The 18,207-nt window shown below is 35.6% G+C and overlaps 3 protein-coding genes across 4 annotated transcripts; 1 reads left to right on the forward strand and 2 right to left on the reverse strand.

Annotated features, from left to right (window-relative positions):
* Nucleotides 1-241: 241 nt before the first annotated feature.
* Nucleotides 242-4,911, forward strand: LOC141847551 (U1 small nuclear ribonucleoprotein A-like). Of its 2 annotated transcripts, none has more exons than XM_074735607.1 (5): nt 242-396; nt 1,499-1,671; nt 2,564-2,657; nt 3,139-3,233; nt 4,395-4,911. In XM_074735607.1, exons 1-5 carry the CDS (start codon nt 291-293, stop codon nt 4,683-4,685), a joined length of 759 nt encoding a protein of 252 aa, XP_074591708.1. In that variant the 5' UTR covers nt 242-290; the 3' UTR covers nt 4,686-4,911. The 2 variants fall into 2 exon arrangements, with proteins under 2 accessions (XP_074591708.1, XP_074591710.1); XM_074735609.1 differs by having other exon boundaries at nt 4,404-4,911.
* A 512-nt stretch (nt 4,912-5,423) lies between these two features.
* Nucleotides 5,424-11,788, reverse strand: LOC141847887 (DNA repair protein recA homolog 3, mitochondrial-like). The gene is made up of 10 exons (XM_074735985.1): nt 11,666-11,788; nt 10,824-10,887; nt 10,467-10,520; nt 10,121-10,174; nt 9,612-9,829; nt 9,230-9,317; nt 8,855-9,027; nt 7,279-7,425; nt 6,934-7,059; nt 5,424-6,012 (listed from the first exon to the last, which is right to left on the reverse strand). Exons 1-10 carry the CDS (start codon nt 11,717-11,719, stop codon nt 5,680-5,682), a joined length of 1,311 nt encoding a protein of 436 aa, XP_074592086.1. The 5' UTR covers nt 11,720-11,788; the 3' UTR covers nt 5,424-5,679.
* Nucleotides 11,789-12,415: 627 nt separating this feature from the next.
* Nucleotides 12,416-17,406, reverse strand: LOC141847384 (DNA repair protein recA homolog 3, mitochondrial-like). Its single transcript, XM_074735424.1, has 8 exons — nt 17,239-17,406; nt 16,411-16,468; nt 15,922-16,139; nt 15,540-15,627; nt 15,171-15,343; nt 13,864-14,010; nt 13,500-13,634; nt 12,416-13,140 (listed from the first exon to the last, which is right to left on the reverse strand). The coding sequence occupies exons 1-8, from the start codon at nt 17,290-17,292 to the stop codon at nt 12,748-12,750; spliced, it is 1,266 nt and encodes a 421-aa protein (XP_074591525.1). The 5' UTR covers nt 17,293-17,406; the 3' UTR covers nt 12,416-12,747.
* Between the last annotated feature and the right edge of the window lie 801 nt (nt 17,407-18,207).

Genomic DNA, 18,207 nt, shown 5'->3' on the forward strand with positions numbered 1-18,207 from the left:
CATTAACTAATGGGTTTATTGACCCTTTACATTTTTTTTGAATTTTTTATCTAAAAAATTTGAGAAAAAAAAGAGAAAAGATTATGCTTGATTTTGACAAAATAAAATAAGACACATGATTTTATTTTTAGGGTGAATTTTCAATTATTTAAAAAAGAAATATTGAATTATGTGATGGGTCGGGCTGAGTTATCAGGTGGCCGACCGGTTCGGGCTTTCTTAACCGGTTTAAAACCTGAGTTGCGCTCCGGCCTCCATCATTTCTTGCTCGAGAAGATTGATCGAGAGAGATGAGCACCGATGGCGGCGGCGCCGGTGCCGGCAGTGACGCTCCGTCAGTCCCAGCCAATATGACAATCTACATCAACAATCTCAACGAGAAGATTAAGCTCGACGGTGAGCTCCTCATTCTGATGTGTTAGACCTCCACTTTCTGGTCTCATAAACCCTAGAAAGATCAGGAGTAGTTTTCGCCTTATGCTATCCAATTGGCTCATTTTTATCTTCTTTCCTAATTTTTATTCTAGATCGTCCAGATTTTGGCCACTTTTTTTTTTTCGGTTTTCGTCTTATAAACCTTGATGTTCGATTTTTTTCATTTGATGTTTGTGCATAAAAACTTGTTTTACTTTATGCTTCTGTTCTATATGCCCGCAACGTAAAATGCATGTTGAATTTCCTTTCCTACTTTTTCTTCGCTGATTAGCCCAAATGAAATTGATGCAAAGTTCACTATTTTTCTCCGTTTCTTGAGTTTATGCTAGCTCTATGTTTTAGTAGTGTCTTTATAGTTTTTCTTGCGTGTTTTCGTTGGCAAGGATTTCCTACTTGGTTGATTTGTATGATTTAAGCTGCAAATGGGATTTTTTGCTGTGATTGTTTGCATACGTCGGATTGACCACAGCGTGAAGATGCGGTTCAATGTGTTGAACATTTGGACATTGATTCAACATGTTGTCAGTGGTAATAGCTTTGTAATCACTCTTGTAAAATTGTTTCATGTCATGCATCTCACATGCTGTGGGTGGTCTTGAGGCATTTCTCAATCGACCTGTTAGGTAATCAAGAACACTTATATACACGCCTTTCACAATAGGCACATTTGAGTCAAAGAATATTGCTATCCCCTCAAAGGTAACAATCTCACACCACCTCTGGGAAGTACTTTGGGATCTTGAATTTGCAACCTTGCTCTGATATTATTTATCAATGAAGATGGTAATCATTCTTATTAATAACCTGGAGAAATAGTTTATAAAGTACTTATCATATTTCTGTAATTGTTGTATAATCAATGACAGCCTTTTGATTTCAATTATGAAATCTCCACTCATATAACTTGTCTGTTCAGCTTGCTTCTTTCGGCTCGGTTGCACAATAGCTTTATCCTATGTCATGGGAATATAATATTAAATGTGTCTTTCCTATTTTTTTTTCTTTGTTATTTATGTTAGTCGCTTACTTGCTTCACCAGAACTAACATATGTTCCTTTTTTAGAACTCAAGAAGTCCTTGCGTGCAGTTTTTTCTCAATTTGGCAAGATATTAGAGGTCCTTGCTTTTAAGACATTGAAACACAAGGGACAGGCATGGGTAATCTTTGAGGATGTATCGTCAGCGACTGAGGCACTTAAAAGGATGCAAGGATTTCCATTCTATGACAAGCCCATGGTAAGACAGTTTAATGGTTACTGTCTGCACATGGAAACAGTGCCTTTGAAAGCTTTATATGATTTCCTGAATCTTTCATGAATGATTAGATCTAATGCTTCAACATCTACAATTTCTATCACAAGTTTTGGAAACATCATATTATTAGTGTTGTGAAATTATGATGCAGGCATAGTGACACTCTTTTTGTGGTGGATATCATGTTTGTATTATAGACATTCAATGCTATTTCTGCAATATATTAACCATTACTGAAAAGAGAATGGCAGGCTATTGATGTTCTAGATTAAAAACAAGTGATTCTTCATGACTGCAACTGTACATTTTTTGGTGGCATTGGAAGTCTCCAACTTGTTATAATAATCAGATGCACCAGTTGGAATTTTCTTTACAACTATCGTAGTATTGGAGGTAGCTATTTCTTTAATTTGCTGTATTTTTTAGCCATCATGCATTCTCCAAGGGTTGCATAAGTTCTTTCAAGGTCATGACTGACTATTTGTTAGAATTTTTATGTTGTAATGGATAAATTGATAGAACACGACTATATGTGTGTGTGTATACATACACATCAGTTGGACATTTTTGTAATGCATTTTATATACCAGGCATTACTATTGGAGGTAGCTATTTCTTGAATTTGCTGTTTGTTTTAGCCATCATGCGTTCTCGGTTGCATAAGTTCTTTTAAGGCCATGACCAACCATTTGTTAGGATTTTCTTGTTTGTAATGGATAAATTGATAGAGCATGACTAGACTATACTTTATTTACACAGTCTAATTGTGTGTTTCATTAGTTTGGCATGAATTAGCTTATTAATGTCAAAGGTATGACTTTCTCATTAATTACAACATAGTCCCTCATTAATTACAACATTTTTGGTTATCCAGAGAATTCAGTATGCAAAGACCAAGTCCGACATAATCGCAAAGGCTGATGGAACATTTGTCCCTCGTGAAAGACGGAAGAGACATGATGACAGAGGTAGGATAGTTCTTATTTTCTATTTTCATTTAGCATGTTTTCATGTTTGTTGATTCTGGAGTTTAAATCTCCATAAAATAGTTACCAAGTTGATGCTTTTTAAGAGTTTTAAACATAGATGATTAAAAAACTACCATTCCCACTGAGTTAAAAATGGTTCTATAGAGGTGGACACCTTAAATCCACAGACAATGGTATGCCTATGCCTATTTTTGTTATCTGCAAATAAACTTTTAAATATGCTTGTATGCCAGGGTGAATCTATGTTGAAATTTTATTATTGTGATCATACGTGTATGCATGAGTGAATCAGTTAACCTGCAGATACAGATTTGTCAGGGATCATACATGCAATTTGTTCCTAAATTAATAACTCATGTGAAACATGATGTTATTTAATTAATTATTCATGATTTCTGATGGTTTTTTATGTTGAGGCTTGAGGTTGAGACTCGATTTGTCTTGGTATTTGGTCATGCAGCTGAAAGAAAGAAGCGAGACCCACACCATGATTCTAAGCAAGCTGGGGCAGGGTTGAATTCTGCTTATTCTGGTGCCTATGGAGCTGTACCACCTGTAAGCTTGTTCAACTTTCTATTTTTGTTGGTTATTAATATTTTCGCCAGACATAAAATATGTTCTCTAGATCAGACTGACTTGACTCGTCAATTTTTGTTCCTATTTTTTCTCCTAAACAATAGATGGTATTTTGAATGACGTGAGTGGAATATTTTTTCATTCTTGAGATGAACAATGGCTTTGACCAAATCAACCCACATCTTACTAGAATGCCCTTTCTATTACCTGCTCTGTGCGTCCAAGCACGTGTGTGCATATACGCAATGGGCTCTATGGTTGTTTGGCTGAATTGGTTATTCCAAGTTCCAACATGTATCTGAGAAATCTCAACTCATTTTTAACACAAGATGCTTAGGACACAGTTTTGTATATATTAGAAAGTTGAGAAATAAAGATGCTGCTGCTGCTATCTGCAATCATCACAAATCAAGTTGCATTTATGAATTATGATGATAGGTGTTATGGTTATAGTACACGTTTTTTTCTCTTACCAAGTGATGGTAAACCCTCCCCATTCATGTTCTTGAGATAGCTTTGCATTAGCAGCCATAAAATATCTTCACTGAGCATTAGCAGGAAACTAATCCCATTCACCTTCTCGCCTGTCTGATCAAATGTTTTTATGTATCCATATATTCTTCAGCCACGCTCAATAAAATGTCATGCAATGTTTACATTAGTATAGTATATAGACACATGCTGTTATGCCTGTAAAAGACGCTAGTAAACGAAATGCATGTGTGAGATTGAGTTCCCATCAATTTAAGATGTGTAGTCTAGGGAAGCAAGATTTTGATACCAACTCCATTCCATAGAGTAGATTAGATGATTTAATTATGTTGTTCCTTTAATGAGATGTGGAGTTCTTTATTGAGGTATATTTGTATGAAACTAAAAGTAATATGAAGGAAAAAAGAATGGTATGGTGATAATCTGCGATTGGATGTGAAAAGCTTACTCATATTTCTCATGGAAGGTATATACCTTGATGAAAATCATTGTGTAATATTCACGGTTGATCCATTATCATCGGTATCGCCCACATGTTTTCAATTCTCTCTTGGCTATCAATGTATCGAAACGTAGAACTGAATTTGTTAATTTAGTCATGTTTGCGATTCCTCTGGAACATCGTTTTCCTTGTCAAACTTTTTTCAGCTTTCGCAGTTGCCCTATGGCGGAGGGTCCAAGTCGATGCTACCAGAAGCACCAGCCTTGCCCAACAACATTCTCTTCGTGCAGAACCTTCCACACGAGACTACCCCGATGATGCTGCAGATGTTCTTCTGCCAGTATCCGGGTTTCAAAGAGGTTAGGATGGTCGAAGCAAAGCCAGGGATCGCCTTTGTGGAGTACGGAGACGAGATGCAGTCGACAGTGGCGATGCAAGGGCTTCAGGGTTTCAAGATCACACAGAATCCTATGCTCATCACGTATGCCAAGAAGTAGTAGGCATGTCTTTTTTCAACCAACTTGAGGTGTTCTCACCATCGTCTGTAGCAGAGAAAGCCCGTTGTCCATTTTGAGCATAATGATTAGTTTAACTCTTGTTACATTTTCCACTTTGTATCAACTTTAATCGTGGTTAATGCTGATGTACAATTGACTTGATGCGACCATCCGACCGTTAGAGGGGTTGTTAATCTGTCTTAAACCAAAATTTGTTAACTCTGTATTTTTTTTTTTCCTCCTTTTTTGGCTTAAGAAAAATTGATCCTTTCGAAATTATTATCTCATCCTTGAACTTCTGCACAACCATGAATGAAACAAGTTGATTTGTTGAGCCCACAACCCATTGAACTTCTGCACAACCAACCTGAGCCCTTCCCCAAGCTTCCATGTAATTAAGCAAAAATAATAATAATAATTATTATTATTAACCACTATCTATGTTTGAAATGTAGTATTAATAATAATAATAATAATAACGGGATAAATTTATTGAAATAATATCTATGTTTGAAATGTAGTACTAAATTGTCATATATGTGTTCCTTTGCGGGCTCATCTCCTTATAATTATGCAACTAAAACATTTGCAATATATCACTTTGGTGTCATTGGCAAGCATATATATACAAATTCAACTTTGAGAATGAATTAAACTAATTTCAATAAATGTATAGAATGATGAGTTAGTACATGAATCAAATGATGAATCAAACTAATTTCAATTTCCAGGAAAAAAACAAAAGAAATATTGGTGTCACAACGATTAAATACATATCGATGAGCAATGCATTGCACTTGTTACACCTTCAGGGTCAATGTTCGAGGAACTTTGAGAACCCTCATCCTATTGATGCTTCGCGATAGAACGCTAGGTAACTAACCTTCAGGGCTTCACCATAGTACTTTTTCAGCTTCTGGTAAGCAATGATACATCAAACTAAGGCAATAAGTTCCTAGTCAGTTGTATCAGACGTGATTAGCTCTTCAGATACTTACTCATTTGTGGCGTCGCTCTGGGAGTCAACTTTATTGTCATCGTCATTGTTGTATAATATCTTCTGCCTCAGCGTTGTTGCTAACTCTTCTTTTACCGAGTCATTCTTAATAAGATAGTGCTTGATAGCATCTTTCCCTCTGAAGCTCTGCCCATGGAAACTATACATAGCACCACCACCTTTTGTAATGAGCTTGTGTTTCAAGCCAAGATCTATTAGCTCAAATTCCTGGGAGATCCCCTTGCTGGGCTCAAGCCGAAATTGCACTGTCCTAAATGGAGGAGCATGCTTATTCTTCACAATTCTCACTGACACTTGATTCCCTGAAGTCTGCAAGATCTCAATGATATTAAGATTGTTGTCCAGATTAGGCACGTTTGGATTTTCATTAGTTAAGATCAAATATGCTTCAGAAAGCGAAAAAGAACAAAATAATTCATCATGAATCTCTCCTCATTGCTAACTATTCCCTTGGAAAAGGAGATCATCTCGTAACTCAATTACATGAAAGCAAGTGATAAATCAGTCAATCCTATCCTAGAGTCAATTGTTTCTATCAACTTTTTGATATAGTTATAATGCATTGTAAATCAACTGAGACATCAACCAAGACAAGCTAATTTGAAAGACTCGCCCAAATTAATCTTATAGTTGCATATTAATCTCGTCCATTTAAGATAAATTCTGCTGAAATTATACTTAGGAAAAATCATAACTGTACAAAAAACAATTTTACTAGCAAACAAGAAATAAGTAGTGTTATAGGAATAAAAATAGCCAACTTGCAGTTACTTTTTAAATGGAAGATTCGAGTGTTTTTATGGATGTAATTATTATTAAAGTATGTCAAAAATATTAAAAAGAAATGTTTGCCTGCCAAAATTAAATTATGTCAAATTTTGAGTTAGCATTTTTGACATTTCAAGTCATAAAAGAAAACTTGCCAAGTTTTTCTGAAAACCAGCCGGTCCTTTTTATTTTTTTGTGAAAACCAGCCAGTTTTGCATATCCAATTCGTGAACTGTCCCAAATCTCAGAAGTATCCACTAATTGTTTTTCTGATCGAAGTGGCAGTTCAATCAGGTTTTAGAACTAAGCTTGTCAGATCTAAATTTAGAAACATGAATAGCGAATATGTAAGAATACTCTACTCAAACTTCAGAGCTACTTTAATGTAAACTGTTCATAGAAATACTTAACAGTGATGTAACAAAAAATTAACTAAAACTAAATATTGTATAATTCATTTACCTCTTCACCCATTTTAATGAAGCCAATTCGTCTGATGTTCAAGCGAACAGATGCATAAAACTTCAAGGCATTGCCGCCTGAGGTCACTTCTGAAGGTCCACAGGATGTGCTCGGCTTTGCTCTAACCTGCATAAGCAGTAGGATGTGTAGATAGCAAATAGTGGAAAAGTATGTCACAATTACTTTTTGGAATAAAAGAAAACTGGAGTGACATAACAATGAAATCACATTTGATCTTCCATGGATGGAGACCAAAGACCTATTTTGTAAAGATGCTGATTCCATTTTGATTCATGATTTTGTGAATCAAGTAGAACTTTCAATATGTTACTTTGCAAACGGTACCTGATTAATAAACAGCAAAATTGTCTGCGACATTGATAATGCATGAGTCAATTTGCGCAAAGCTTGGCTCATCAACCTTGCTTGAAGAGCCATATGGGCATCTCCCATCTCACCATCAGGTTCACTTTTAGGCACAAGGGCAGAAACCTAGAGTGTAAAAGGACAATTAGTCAGGTAATTATCCAATTCTAATGCTAATGAAGTATCTGACAATAATTTTTAGAAAAGATTAAATAATAAGTGTAGTTGAGAACAGTTTAGTGGATAATTCATTAAAGATAATACCTACAACTGCAAGATTGTTCCCAAAACAAAATTGGTCATAGGTATAGTACAAGAACAGGACTAGACCTGAAATGGCCTCTGTCAAAAGTTCACAAAAGATAGCTTCAGAATCATCCTCTGAACCATTATTTGGCTATGAATGGATGTGTTACCAGTTACTGGATTTGAATACCCTCAAAAGTTAGTTTGCCAATTCTCAATGCCAAAGTATTCTTCCAATTAGATCTAGAAATGAAAACCGTGTTCAAAACATAATCATATTATCAGCACATATGAACCATGGAAAGGCAATCTTAGGAAGTTAATCCAGGAAGTTCATATTTGAGAAACATTAAGTGCCCTAAATTCTCTTCAACAACACTGATTCAATTTCAATACAGTTAAGCCAACTGGACAGGAAATTATGTTTAAATCAAGTGGCAAGACTGCAACCTAGAAAGAACATTATGAATTAAGTTTCTGTTTCTTCTAGTGTTTTGCACTGTGCCGAATTAAACATAGGAACCAATCACATATGATGCATTATGCCAACAAATCTTACATGTTTCCATTTTGTCTATATAGGTATAGTCCCAAATAGGAACGCTTGCCATCAAAATTTCTCAAATGTTGTACTACTGTGTGGCCTTCCTTATCTTTGTAAGTATCTTCACGATTGCATTCTCTTTGTAGAATTTTTTTTTGCTTTTTGTAAGACTAACAAGTTAGACATTGATCAACATCTATGCTTCAGCTTAACAAGTACTAGAATATTTAGATTTAGTCCCACATGGCATATTATTTCATTAGCCATTGAGTTGGAATAAGAAAATCTAAACATATTTGCAAATGCAGACTTTTTTAGTTGGATACTATTTCTCTATTACAACTTAATTGTATCGAAAGGAATCACAATTACTTTTTTGAATAAATCAGACACATAATCGCTACCTGTGATTTATTTGTCTGAGATCCTATCATAGTGAGCATATAAAGATCAAGCATGTGCAGGTATGTCACAATTAAAATTATAATTTTCGCGGTTATACATCTTTAGTTGGTATAAACTTAGTCATATAGACTATTGAAAATTTGTACAAGGCTGAGGAAAGTGTCAAAAGATAAAGATCAAGTATGTGAAGCGGAGAATCACATAAGTAGGAAAAATATAATTAAGCACAAGAATGAAACAGATGAAAAATACAAAGAATTTCACATATCATGAAAGCTCTCAATTCAATGTCCTAAAGTTTATTGGGTAAAGAATAGTATCAGAGATTCTTGCATCATAACTAAAAACTTCTCAACTTACACTGTCGACAACCACAACATCAACTGAACCACTCCTAATTAGATTGTCAATGAGACTAAGTGCCTGCTCACTACTATCTGGCTGTGACAATAATAAATTATCCATTTTTACACCAATGGACTCAGCCAATCCTGGATCCAGAGCATGTTCTGCATCTACAAAAGCACAAGAACCTGTAACAACCAAATAATTAGTGAAAATGATAGAGAAAATCACAAATTTTTTTACAAGAATAATAATTCATTATCTAAGCTATTTTAATTGTAAACAAATTACAAAGACATGAAAACAACCAAAATATGGATTGCAAGCCATGAGATATCATTCTTATAAATGTTAATGGACCATATAATAATTAGCCAAATTAAATATTACCCCCATTCTTTTGAGATTCTGCAATAACATGAAGAGCAAGTGCAGTTTTTCCTGAAGCCTCTGGACCATATATCTCCACAACACGCCCCTGTCAGAGACAAAAGTTCAAGTATATCGATTAGTCCAGATGAAAAATAAATTAGAATAATACAGGTCTACTTGAATATAACTGTTTTTGCATGCTGCATCATTTCTTATATGCATTTCTGGTAATTTCTTTTTTTTAAAAAAGCGGTAAACCAAAGATAACTAATAAGTAAATGCTGACAACAGAATAATTATTAAAGCCCCTTCCCTAATATGATCAAAACTTCCTTTTAAGTTTTTCATCAGTGATCATCAAAGAAGCTTAAATGTTATCCAATTACACTTGTGAAAATACCTTTGGAAGGCCACCAATTCCCAATGCCATATCCAATGCAATAGATCCTGTAGATACAACAGGGACTTCACTAGGAGCATGAGCACGACCAAGCCACATGATTGAGCCCTTCCCAAATGAATCAGTAATCTGGTCCAAGGCCTGCCGTAAAGCAAGATCTTTCTTAGATAGAATTTCTTTACCAGATTCAGATCCATCTGACTTGGACTTTCTTTTAGCTACAATGGCAACATTGAAAATAAGATACAATCCGTAACCATCAGCAAACTTTCAGGCAGTCAAAGAGCTCAATGATTATGCAAGAGTAATATTCGCAGTAAAAGAAGATGATGAAATGCATGTTTAACAAATAATGAAGTCCAAGAGATTGATTCGAATGATTATTCTTCATGCACTAATCCTCTGTCAGTAAGATGGATGGCATATCAAATATTGCATGAAAAGAGAAATAGTTTATACAGAAACACATTTGAAGTATACATAAAACTTGGAATGAAAGCATATATTACCTTTGGAAGAAAAGTTACCCGATTCGGATCCATCTAACTTGGACTTTCTTTTAGCTACAGTAGCAAGCATTGAAATTAAGATTCAATCCATAAACCATCAGCAAACTTTAAGGCAATCAAAGAGCACATGCTTATACAAGAGCAATACTCACGCTAAATGAAGATGACATGCATGTTTAACAAATAATGAAGTCTAAGAGATTGATTCAAATGGATTATTCTCCATACATTAATCCCCTGTGGGTAACACATGGATGGCATATTAAATATCATGTGAAAAGAGCAATAGTTTATACAGGAACACATTTGAAGTACACATAAAACATGGATTGAAAGCTTATAATACCTTTGGAAGAAAAGTTACCAGATTCAGATCCATCTGACTTGGACTTTCTTTTAGCTACAATGGCAAGCATTGAAAATAAGATTCAATTAAAACCAACAAACTTTCATTAAAACCAACAAACTTTCATGGAATCAAAGAGCACATAATTATACAAGAGAAATACTTGCAGTAAATGAAGATGATGAAATGAATGTTTAACAAATAAAGTCAAAGAGATTGATTCTAATGATTATTCTTATGCATTAATGCTCTGTGGGTAAGATGGATAGCATACTAAATATCGCATGAAAAGAGCAACAGCTTATACAGGAACAAATTTGAGGTATACATAAAACATGGAATGAAAGCTTACATTACCTTTGGAAGAAAAGTTACAAAATTGAAATGCAGGTGCTGGGACTCCTTCTCCATATTTCTGAAACTAGAAACAAGCTAAAGATATCAGTTAGGATACAAGAATGAGAAAAGTAACATGATAGACTAGCCAGTGGTTGTTTAATCTAGATAAATAATCCTTTGATTGGTATATTACTCAGAAATAGATAGCTAAGTTCTGAAACCTCAGCTTCCCGATCAGGAACTAAATTTCTTCTAGAATCGACAATGAAAATTTGTCAATTATGTTTCCTATTATGCGTAGCATTCCTCCAAATAAATTTTCTTAAAAATAAAAATAAAAAGAAACGAGAGAGAGAGAGAGAGAATCTTATATGTTTTTTAAGTCCATATGCTATCTATACCAACTTCTGTTTCTACAAAATTTTATGCACATTTCCAGAAAGTAAAAGAAAACTCCCAACTCTATTCAATTTGTCACGCATGCTTTTGATATGACGTGAAAAACATAGCACATTCCGATAGGTTACAAATAAGCTGCACGTGCATTGGATCTGTAACCCCAAATAAACATTTCTTTAGTACAGATTACCGTTGCCAAATACCGTCAGGCAAAAGTCGTCAACCAAAGAACATGAGAAAAGATTCTCGTCCCCTCCGTCCATTATATGTAGGGCTTATATCTACATATCGTCGCTAGTAACGACTGCTTTAAGGCTACTGTAGCATCAGGGTAGAAAAACAAGAAGCAAATTCAACACACACACACACACACACACAAGAAAAAACTTCCGAATGCAAAAAATCCAACCTTTGCAGTGAAACGAAGTAGGAAAACGAAGAATCCAAATCAGGAATAGAACCTGTGAAGCATAAAGTGCTGCTCTTAAAGAAGCCCGCAGGAGAAGCCTCGCCATGTCCGTCGACCGCTGAGAGACCGGGCTCCGCGATTGACAAAAGAGGCGCAAGCAACCGATGGAGATGCTCACAAGTTCGTCGCCATCGATGAGCTTGGAAGGGAATGGTTTAGGGCTTTAAGAGGTGTCATCAGAAAGCGGGAAGGGGACGGCTTAACATTTGGCGAACGAAAGCGACCGCTACAACCGAAACGACATACGCAAGACCGTTACGTTACGGGCTAAAGAAAAAAATTTAAAAACCAGACAAAAAACAGTTCCAAAATCATGTATCCCATTTCCATTTACAGGAGTATATTTATTTTCATTTAAAATGATTCAAAATTTTCTTCATCCATTCATAACAACACGATCTCATGTTTCATATTAAAATTTGATATGCCCGAGGCAACGGTGCAACAGTAGGACATTCGAGTTGTGATCGATCCCCAACTACGGCGTATTTATAAGAATTTTCTTTCAAATGAAAAACGCAATCAAATGATACTAGCCATCTGGATTGACCGCCATATGCGCTTCAAAATTTACCCCGATGGTCGATGGAAAACTTCCATGAGAGCGCAATCAAAAGATGCTGGACATCATAAAAACAATTGAAAATTTTATGCGCTTCCCGATTTACCCTGATGGTCGATGGAAAACTTCTGTGAGACCGAACCGACCACTCCCAGAGATTGAGTCCAAATAGTACAGTGAACATTTTAGATAATTGGGGATTGTTGTGCTAAAAAGCACACAAGTTCTTCCATATTTCTATTTCAGGAAAACTACTTTCAATTGCCAAGAATAAAACAAAGGTAGAAATATTGGCGTCACTGAAATTGAATACATATTAATGAGCAGTGTGCATTGCATATTCAGGGAAAGTTCCCTAATCTAATCCCACTGATCCATCAGGATGAGAACGCTAGGTACACATACCAAGTACATAAAGCACCCACAAACCTTGAAGGCTTCTTCACCAAAATAGTACTTTTTCTGCTTCTGGTAAAAGTTTCTTTGGGTTCTCAAGCAGAAAAAGTGATACATCAAGCAGAGGCAATGAGTTCCTCATCAGTTGCATCAGACGTCGTTGAATCTTCAGATACTTCGCCATTTGGGTTATCACTCTGGGAGTTAGCTTTTGTGTCGTCGCCATTGTTTGATAATAGCATATTCCTCAGCTTTGTTGTTAGCTCTTCTCGTACTGACTCATTATCAGCAAGATGTCGCTTGAGTGCATCTTTCCCTCTGAAGTTTTGCCCATTGAAATTATACATAGCACCGCCGCCTTTTGCAACGAGCTTGTGTTTCAAGCCGAGATTTATTAACTCTGATTCCCGGCAGATCCCCTTCCCAAACTCGAGCTCAAATTGCGCTGTCCTAAATGGAGGAGCATGCTTGTTCTTCACGATTTTCACCGACACTTCGTTCCCTATAGGCTGCAAGATGTCAATGATGTTAATAGGAATGATCTTATAGTGTGATATAGGAATGATAATAACCATACTCAAACTGGACGGTCCTTAGGCAATCAAACCAGTTTTTTTTGTGAACTATCCCAAACCCAAGAAGTGTCAAATAATTGTTTTTCTGATCTGACAGCCAGTTCAATCCAGGTTTTAGAACTATGCTTGTCAGATCCCAATTGACACAAGCCACAATTCAAAACTTTGAATAGCAAATATGCAATAAAACTCTACTCAAACTTCAGAGCCACTTTAATGTAAAATGTTCATAGAAAAACTACAGTAATGTAATGAACAATTAATTAAAACTAAATATTGCATGATTTATTTACCTCTTCACCCTTTTTAACGAAGCCAATACGTCTGATGTTCAAGCGAACAGATGCATAGAACTTCAAGGCATTGCCGCCTGAGGTCACTTCTGTAGGTCCACCAAACCCACCGAATGTGGTCAGCTTTGCTCTAACCTGCATAAGTAGCAGGATGTGTAGAAAGCAAATAGTCAAAAAGTATGTCACAAATAATTAATTACTTTTTGAAATAAAAGAAAACTGGAGTGACTTGAACAATGAAATCACATTTGATCTTCACTGGGATGGAGATCTAGGTCCTATTTTGTAAAGATGCTGATTCCATTTTGATTCATGATGTTATGAATCGAGTAGAGCTTTCAACATGTTACTTTGCAAAAGGTACCTGATTAATAAACAGCAAAATTGTCTGTGACATTGACAATGAATGAGTCAACTTGCGCAACGCTTGGCTCATCAACCTTGCTTGAAGAGCCACATGAGCATCGCCCATCTCGCCGTCAAGTTCACTTTTAGGCACAAGGGCAGCAACCTAGAGTGTAGAAAGAAAGTTAGGAGGGTAATTATCCAATTCTAATGGAATATCTGACTCATTAATTTTGAGAAAAGATTTAATATTACTTGTAGTTGAGAACACTTTAGTGGATAATTCAACAAAGATAATACTTTAACTTCTCAAGCCTCATTACCAAGTATTCTTCCAATATGACTAGTGAATTTATCCAAATTTGAAAACTGTGCTCAAAAGATAATCAAATTATCAACACATGAACCCTGAAAATGCAATCGTAGGAAGTTAATCCAGAATTTGAAGTTCATATTTCATGTCCTAAGTTCTCTTCAACACTGATTCAATTTCAATACAGTTAAACTTGTTTAAATCAGGTGGCAAAACCAAAACCTAGAAAGAACATTATGAACTAAGTTTCAGGCTTCCTCTAGTGTTTTGCACTGTGCAGAAATCAACTTAGGATCCAATCTACTACCCCGCATCATGCCCACACACCTTACATGTCACCACATTAAAAACATTCATAGTTTTCACAACATGCTTCCATTGTGTCTATATAGGTATAGTCCCATATAGAAGTGCTTGCCATCAAAGTTTCTCAAATGTTGCATTAGTGTGTGATCTTCCTTATCTTTGTGAGTGTCTTCATGATTTTATTTTCTCTTTATAGATTCCTTTTGCTTTCTGAAAGACATCAATCAACATGTATGCTTCAGCTAACGGAGTGTTAGAATATATAGATTAGTCTCACATGGAGTATTATGTCCTTAGGCACTGAATGGGGACAAGATAATCTAAAACATAGGTACAAATGCTCACTTTTGTTTATTGGATAGATAGTATTTCTCTACACAATCTGTACCTCTTATTCATTTGTCTGAGATCGTATGATCGTGTATAATTTAGGAGGTTATACATCTTTTGATGATATAAACTTAGTCATACAAACAATTGAAAATCTGTACAAGGTTCAGGAAAGTGTTCATCACATAGTGATCAAGTATGTAAAGTAGAGAATCACATAAGTAGGAAAAATTATAATTTCACACAAAAATGGAACAGATGAAATATATACAGAATTTCACATATGATGAAAGCACTGAATTCAATGTCCTAAAGTTCATAGGGTAAAGAATAGTGTCAGAGATTCTTGCAGCATAACTAAAAACTTCTCAACTTACACTGTCGACAACCACAACATCTACTGAACCACTCCTAATTAGAGTGTCAATGAGACTAAGTGCCTGCTCACCACAATCTGGCTGTGAAAAGAGTAAATTATCATTTTTTACACCAATAGCCTTAGCCAATGCTGGATCCAGAGCATGTTCTGCGTCTACAAAAGCACAATAACCTGTAACAACCAAATAATTAGTGAAAATGATAGAGAAAATTGCAAAATTACAAGAATAATAGAATTCATTATCTAAGCTATTTAATTGTAAACAAACTATAAAGACATGAAAACAACCAAAATATGAATTGCAATCCATGAGATATCATTCTTATAAATGTTAATGGATGATAGGATAATTAGCCTTGAACAGTACCTCCATTCTTTTGAGATTCTGCAATAACATGAAGAGCAAGTGTAGTTTTTCCTGATGCCTCTGGACCATATATCTCCACGATGCGCCCCTGCCAGAGACAATAAAGATATATATATAACACAATTAATCCGGCAGAAAAATTAAGATGAATAATAGAGGTTTATTTGAATATAACTATTTTTGCATGCTACATCATTTCTTATATGTACTTCTTGTAAATTTATAAAAATAAACTGTAAAAACAAAGATAAATAATAAGTTAATGCTGACAGAAAAATAACCATTAAAACTCCTTCAGGATATGTCCAAGAATTCCTTTCCATTTCCCATCAAGTATCAATGAAGAACCTTAACAGTTATCCAATTACACTTGTGAAAATACCTTTGGAAGACCACCAATTCCCAATGCCATATCCAACGAAAAAGATCCTGTAGATACAACAGGGACTTCCCTAGGAGCTTGAACACGACCAAGCCACATGATTGATCCTTTCCCAAATGCATCAGTAATCTGGTCCAAGGCTTGTTGTAAAGCAAGATCCCTCTTAGATAGATTTTCTTCACTAGATTCAGATCCCTGTGACTTGGACTTTCCTTTAGCTACAACAGCAAGCATCGTAATTAAGATTCAATCCATAAACTATCAGCAAACATTCAGACAATCAAAGAACACATGATTATACAAGAGTAATACTCGTAGTAAATGAAGATGATGAAATGCATGTTTGACAAATAATGAAGTCTAAGAGATCGATTCTAATAATTATTCTCTGTGCATTAATGCTTTGTCGGAAAGATGCTTGGCATGCTAAATATTGCATGAAAAGAGCAATAACTGATACATAAAACATGCAACAAAAGCTTGTATTACCTTTGGAAGAAAAGTTACAAACTTGAAATGCAGGTGCCATGATTCCTTCTCCATACTTCTGAAGGAAGAAACACGCTAAAGATATCAGTTAGGATACAAGAATGTGAAAAGTAACATGATAGACTAGCCAGTCCTTATTTAATCTAGATGAATAATCTTTTTGATTGGTATATTACTCAGAAACAGGCATCTAAAATTCTGAAACTTCAGCTTCCTGACCAGGAACTAATTTTAGTCTAGAAACAATAAAGAAAAAACTGTCAACTATGTTCCCTATTATGTGTAGCATTCCCCAAATAAACTTTCTTCAGAACAAAACTAAAAACTTGTGAACCAACAAAAAAATAGGAGATGAATCTTATATATATATAAAACAACTTCTGGTTCTACAAAATTTACCCCCCAACTCAATACTATATCTTTCGCACATGCTTTTGAAATGACATGAAAAACGTAGCACGTTTCGGTAGGTTATAAATAAGCCGCATGTACTTTGGATCTGTAAACCCCAAACCCCAAATAAACCTTTCTTTTGTGCAGATTAGCGTTGTCAAAGACCGTCAAACAAAGTCGTCGACCAAAGAAAATAAACAAAAAAAAAAACAGATTTTTTGTCCCCTCCCTCCATCACATGTAAGACTTATATCTATATCGTCGTCGCTAATAATGACTGTTTTAACGTACTGTAATATCAGGGTAGAAAAAAAAGGGAATCCATTTCAGCGCGCGCGCACACACACACACACACACACAAACTTTAAGTGTAAAAATCCAACCTTCGCTGTGAAAGGAAGTAAGAAAGCGAAGAATCTAAATCAGGAGCAGGACCTGCGAAGCATAGAGTGCTGGCCTTAAAGAAGCCAACCGGAGAAGCCTCGCCATGTCCGTCGACTACTGAGAGGGGGCGACTTGCGGTAGACAAAAGTGGCACGAGAAACCGACGGAGACGCTCACAAGTTTGTTGCCGTCGATGAGCTAGGAAGCGAAGGGTTTAGGGTTTTAACTTTTTAAGAGGTGCCATTGGAAAGCGCGACCGGACAACTTAATATGGGGCGCGGAGCGGCGCGGCGCACGAAAGCGGCCGCTACAGCCGAACTGATAAATGCTATAACGGAAACGATATATGCAGGAACGTTATATACCTAAACAAATGAGGAGCGAAAATTAAACTATATATATATATATATATATATATTTTAATTTATTTTATTTTTAGACAAAAAAGCGTTATAGGGTATAATAGTCACGCTATAGAAAATCAAGGTAATGTCTTTCCTTATAGTGGTCAACTGCAGTTTGTCAATTTACCTCCTTATAGATAATCATGAGATCGACCGTATGAAATCATTGATAGTGGATTCTACCTTTATTGCTGAAATAGTCATGTCATAGGTACTACTCACAAAGATTAAAGCTTTAATAAACAAATAAACTCATGTTATTTGGTCTGAAGCCATGAATATCGTAACATTCCTCTTGACGCTTTTCAGATCACAAGACTTGGAGGACTATTTTAGCACGAGAATGAAGAGTTTTGAGTGTGAATTGATAATATTGAGCCTATGCATTTGAGCCTTCTTTTATAAGACTTTATTGGTCGACTGATCCTCCAAAAAAGTCGATCAATCTCTAGCTTTCCTTCCAAGGTTGGATTGCTTCCTGCTCAATCTGCTTTTTCGATCGACTGATCCACCAGAACGATTGATTGATCCTGATCTTTCCTTTTGTACCCCAACCAATCTTATCTTTGAGTTATTGGTCAATTAATCAACTTTGTTTGGTTGTCTCAATCATTTG

Source organism: Curcuma longa, chromosome 16 (assembly GCF_044706935.1).
Source record: "Curcuma longa cultivar G26 ecotype Majalengka, Jawa Barat chromosome 16, ITB_CL_G26_1.1, whole genome shotgun sequence".
Taxonomy (NCBI): Eukaryota; Viridiplantae; Streptophyta; class Magnoliopsida; order Zingiberales; family Zingiberaceae; genus Curcuma; species Curcuma longa.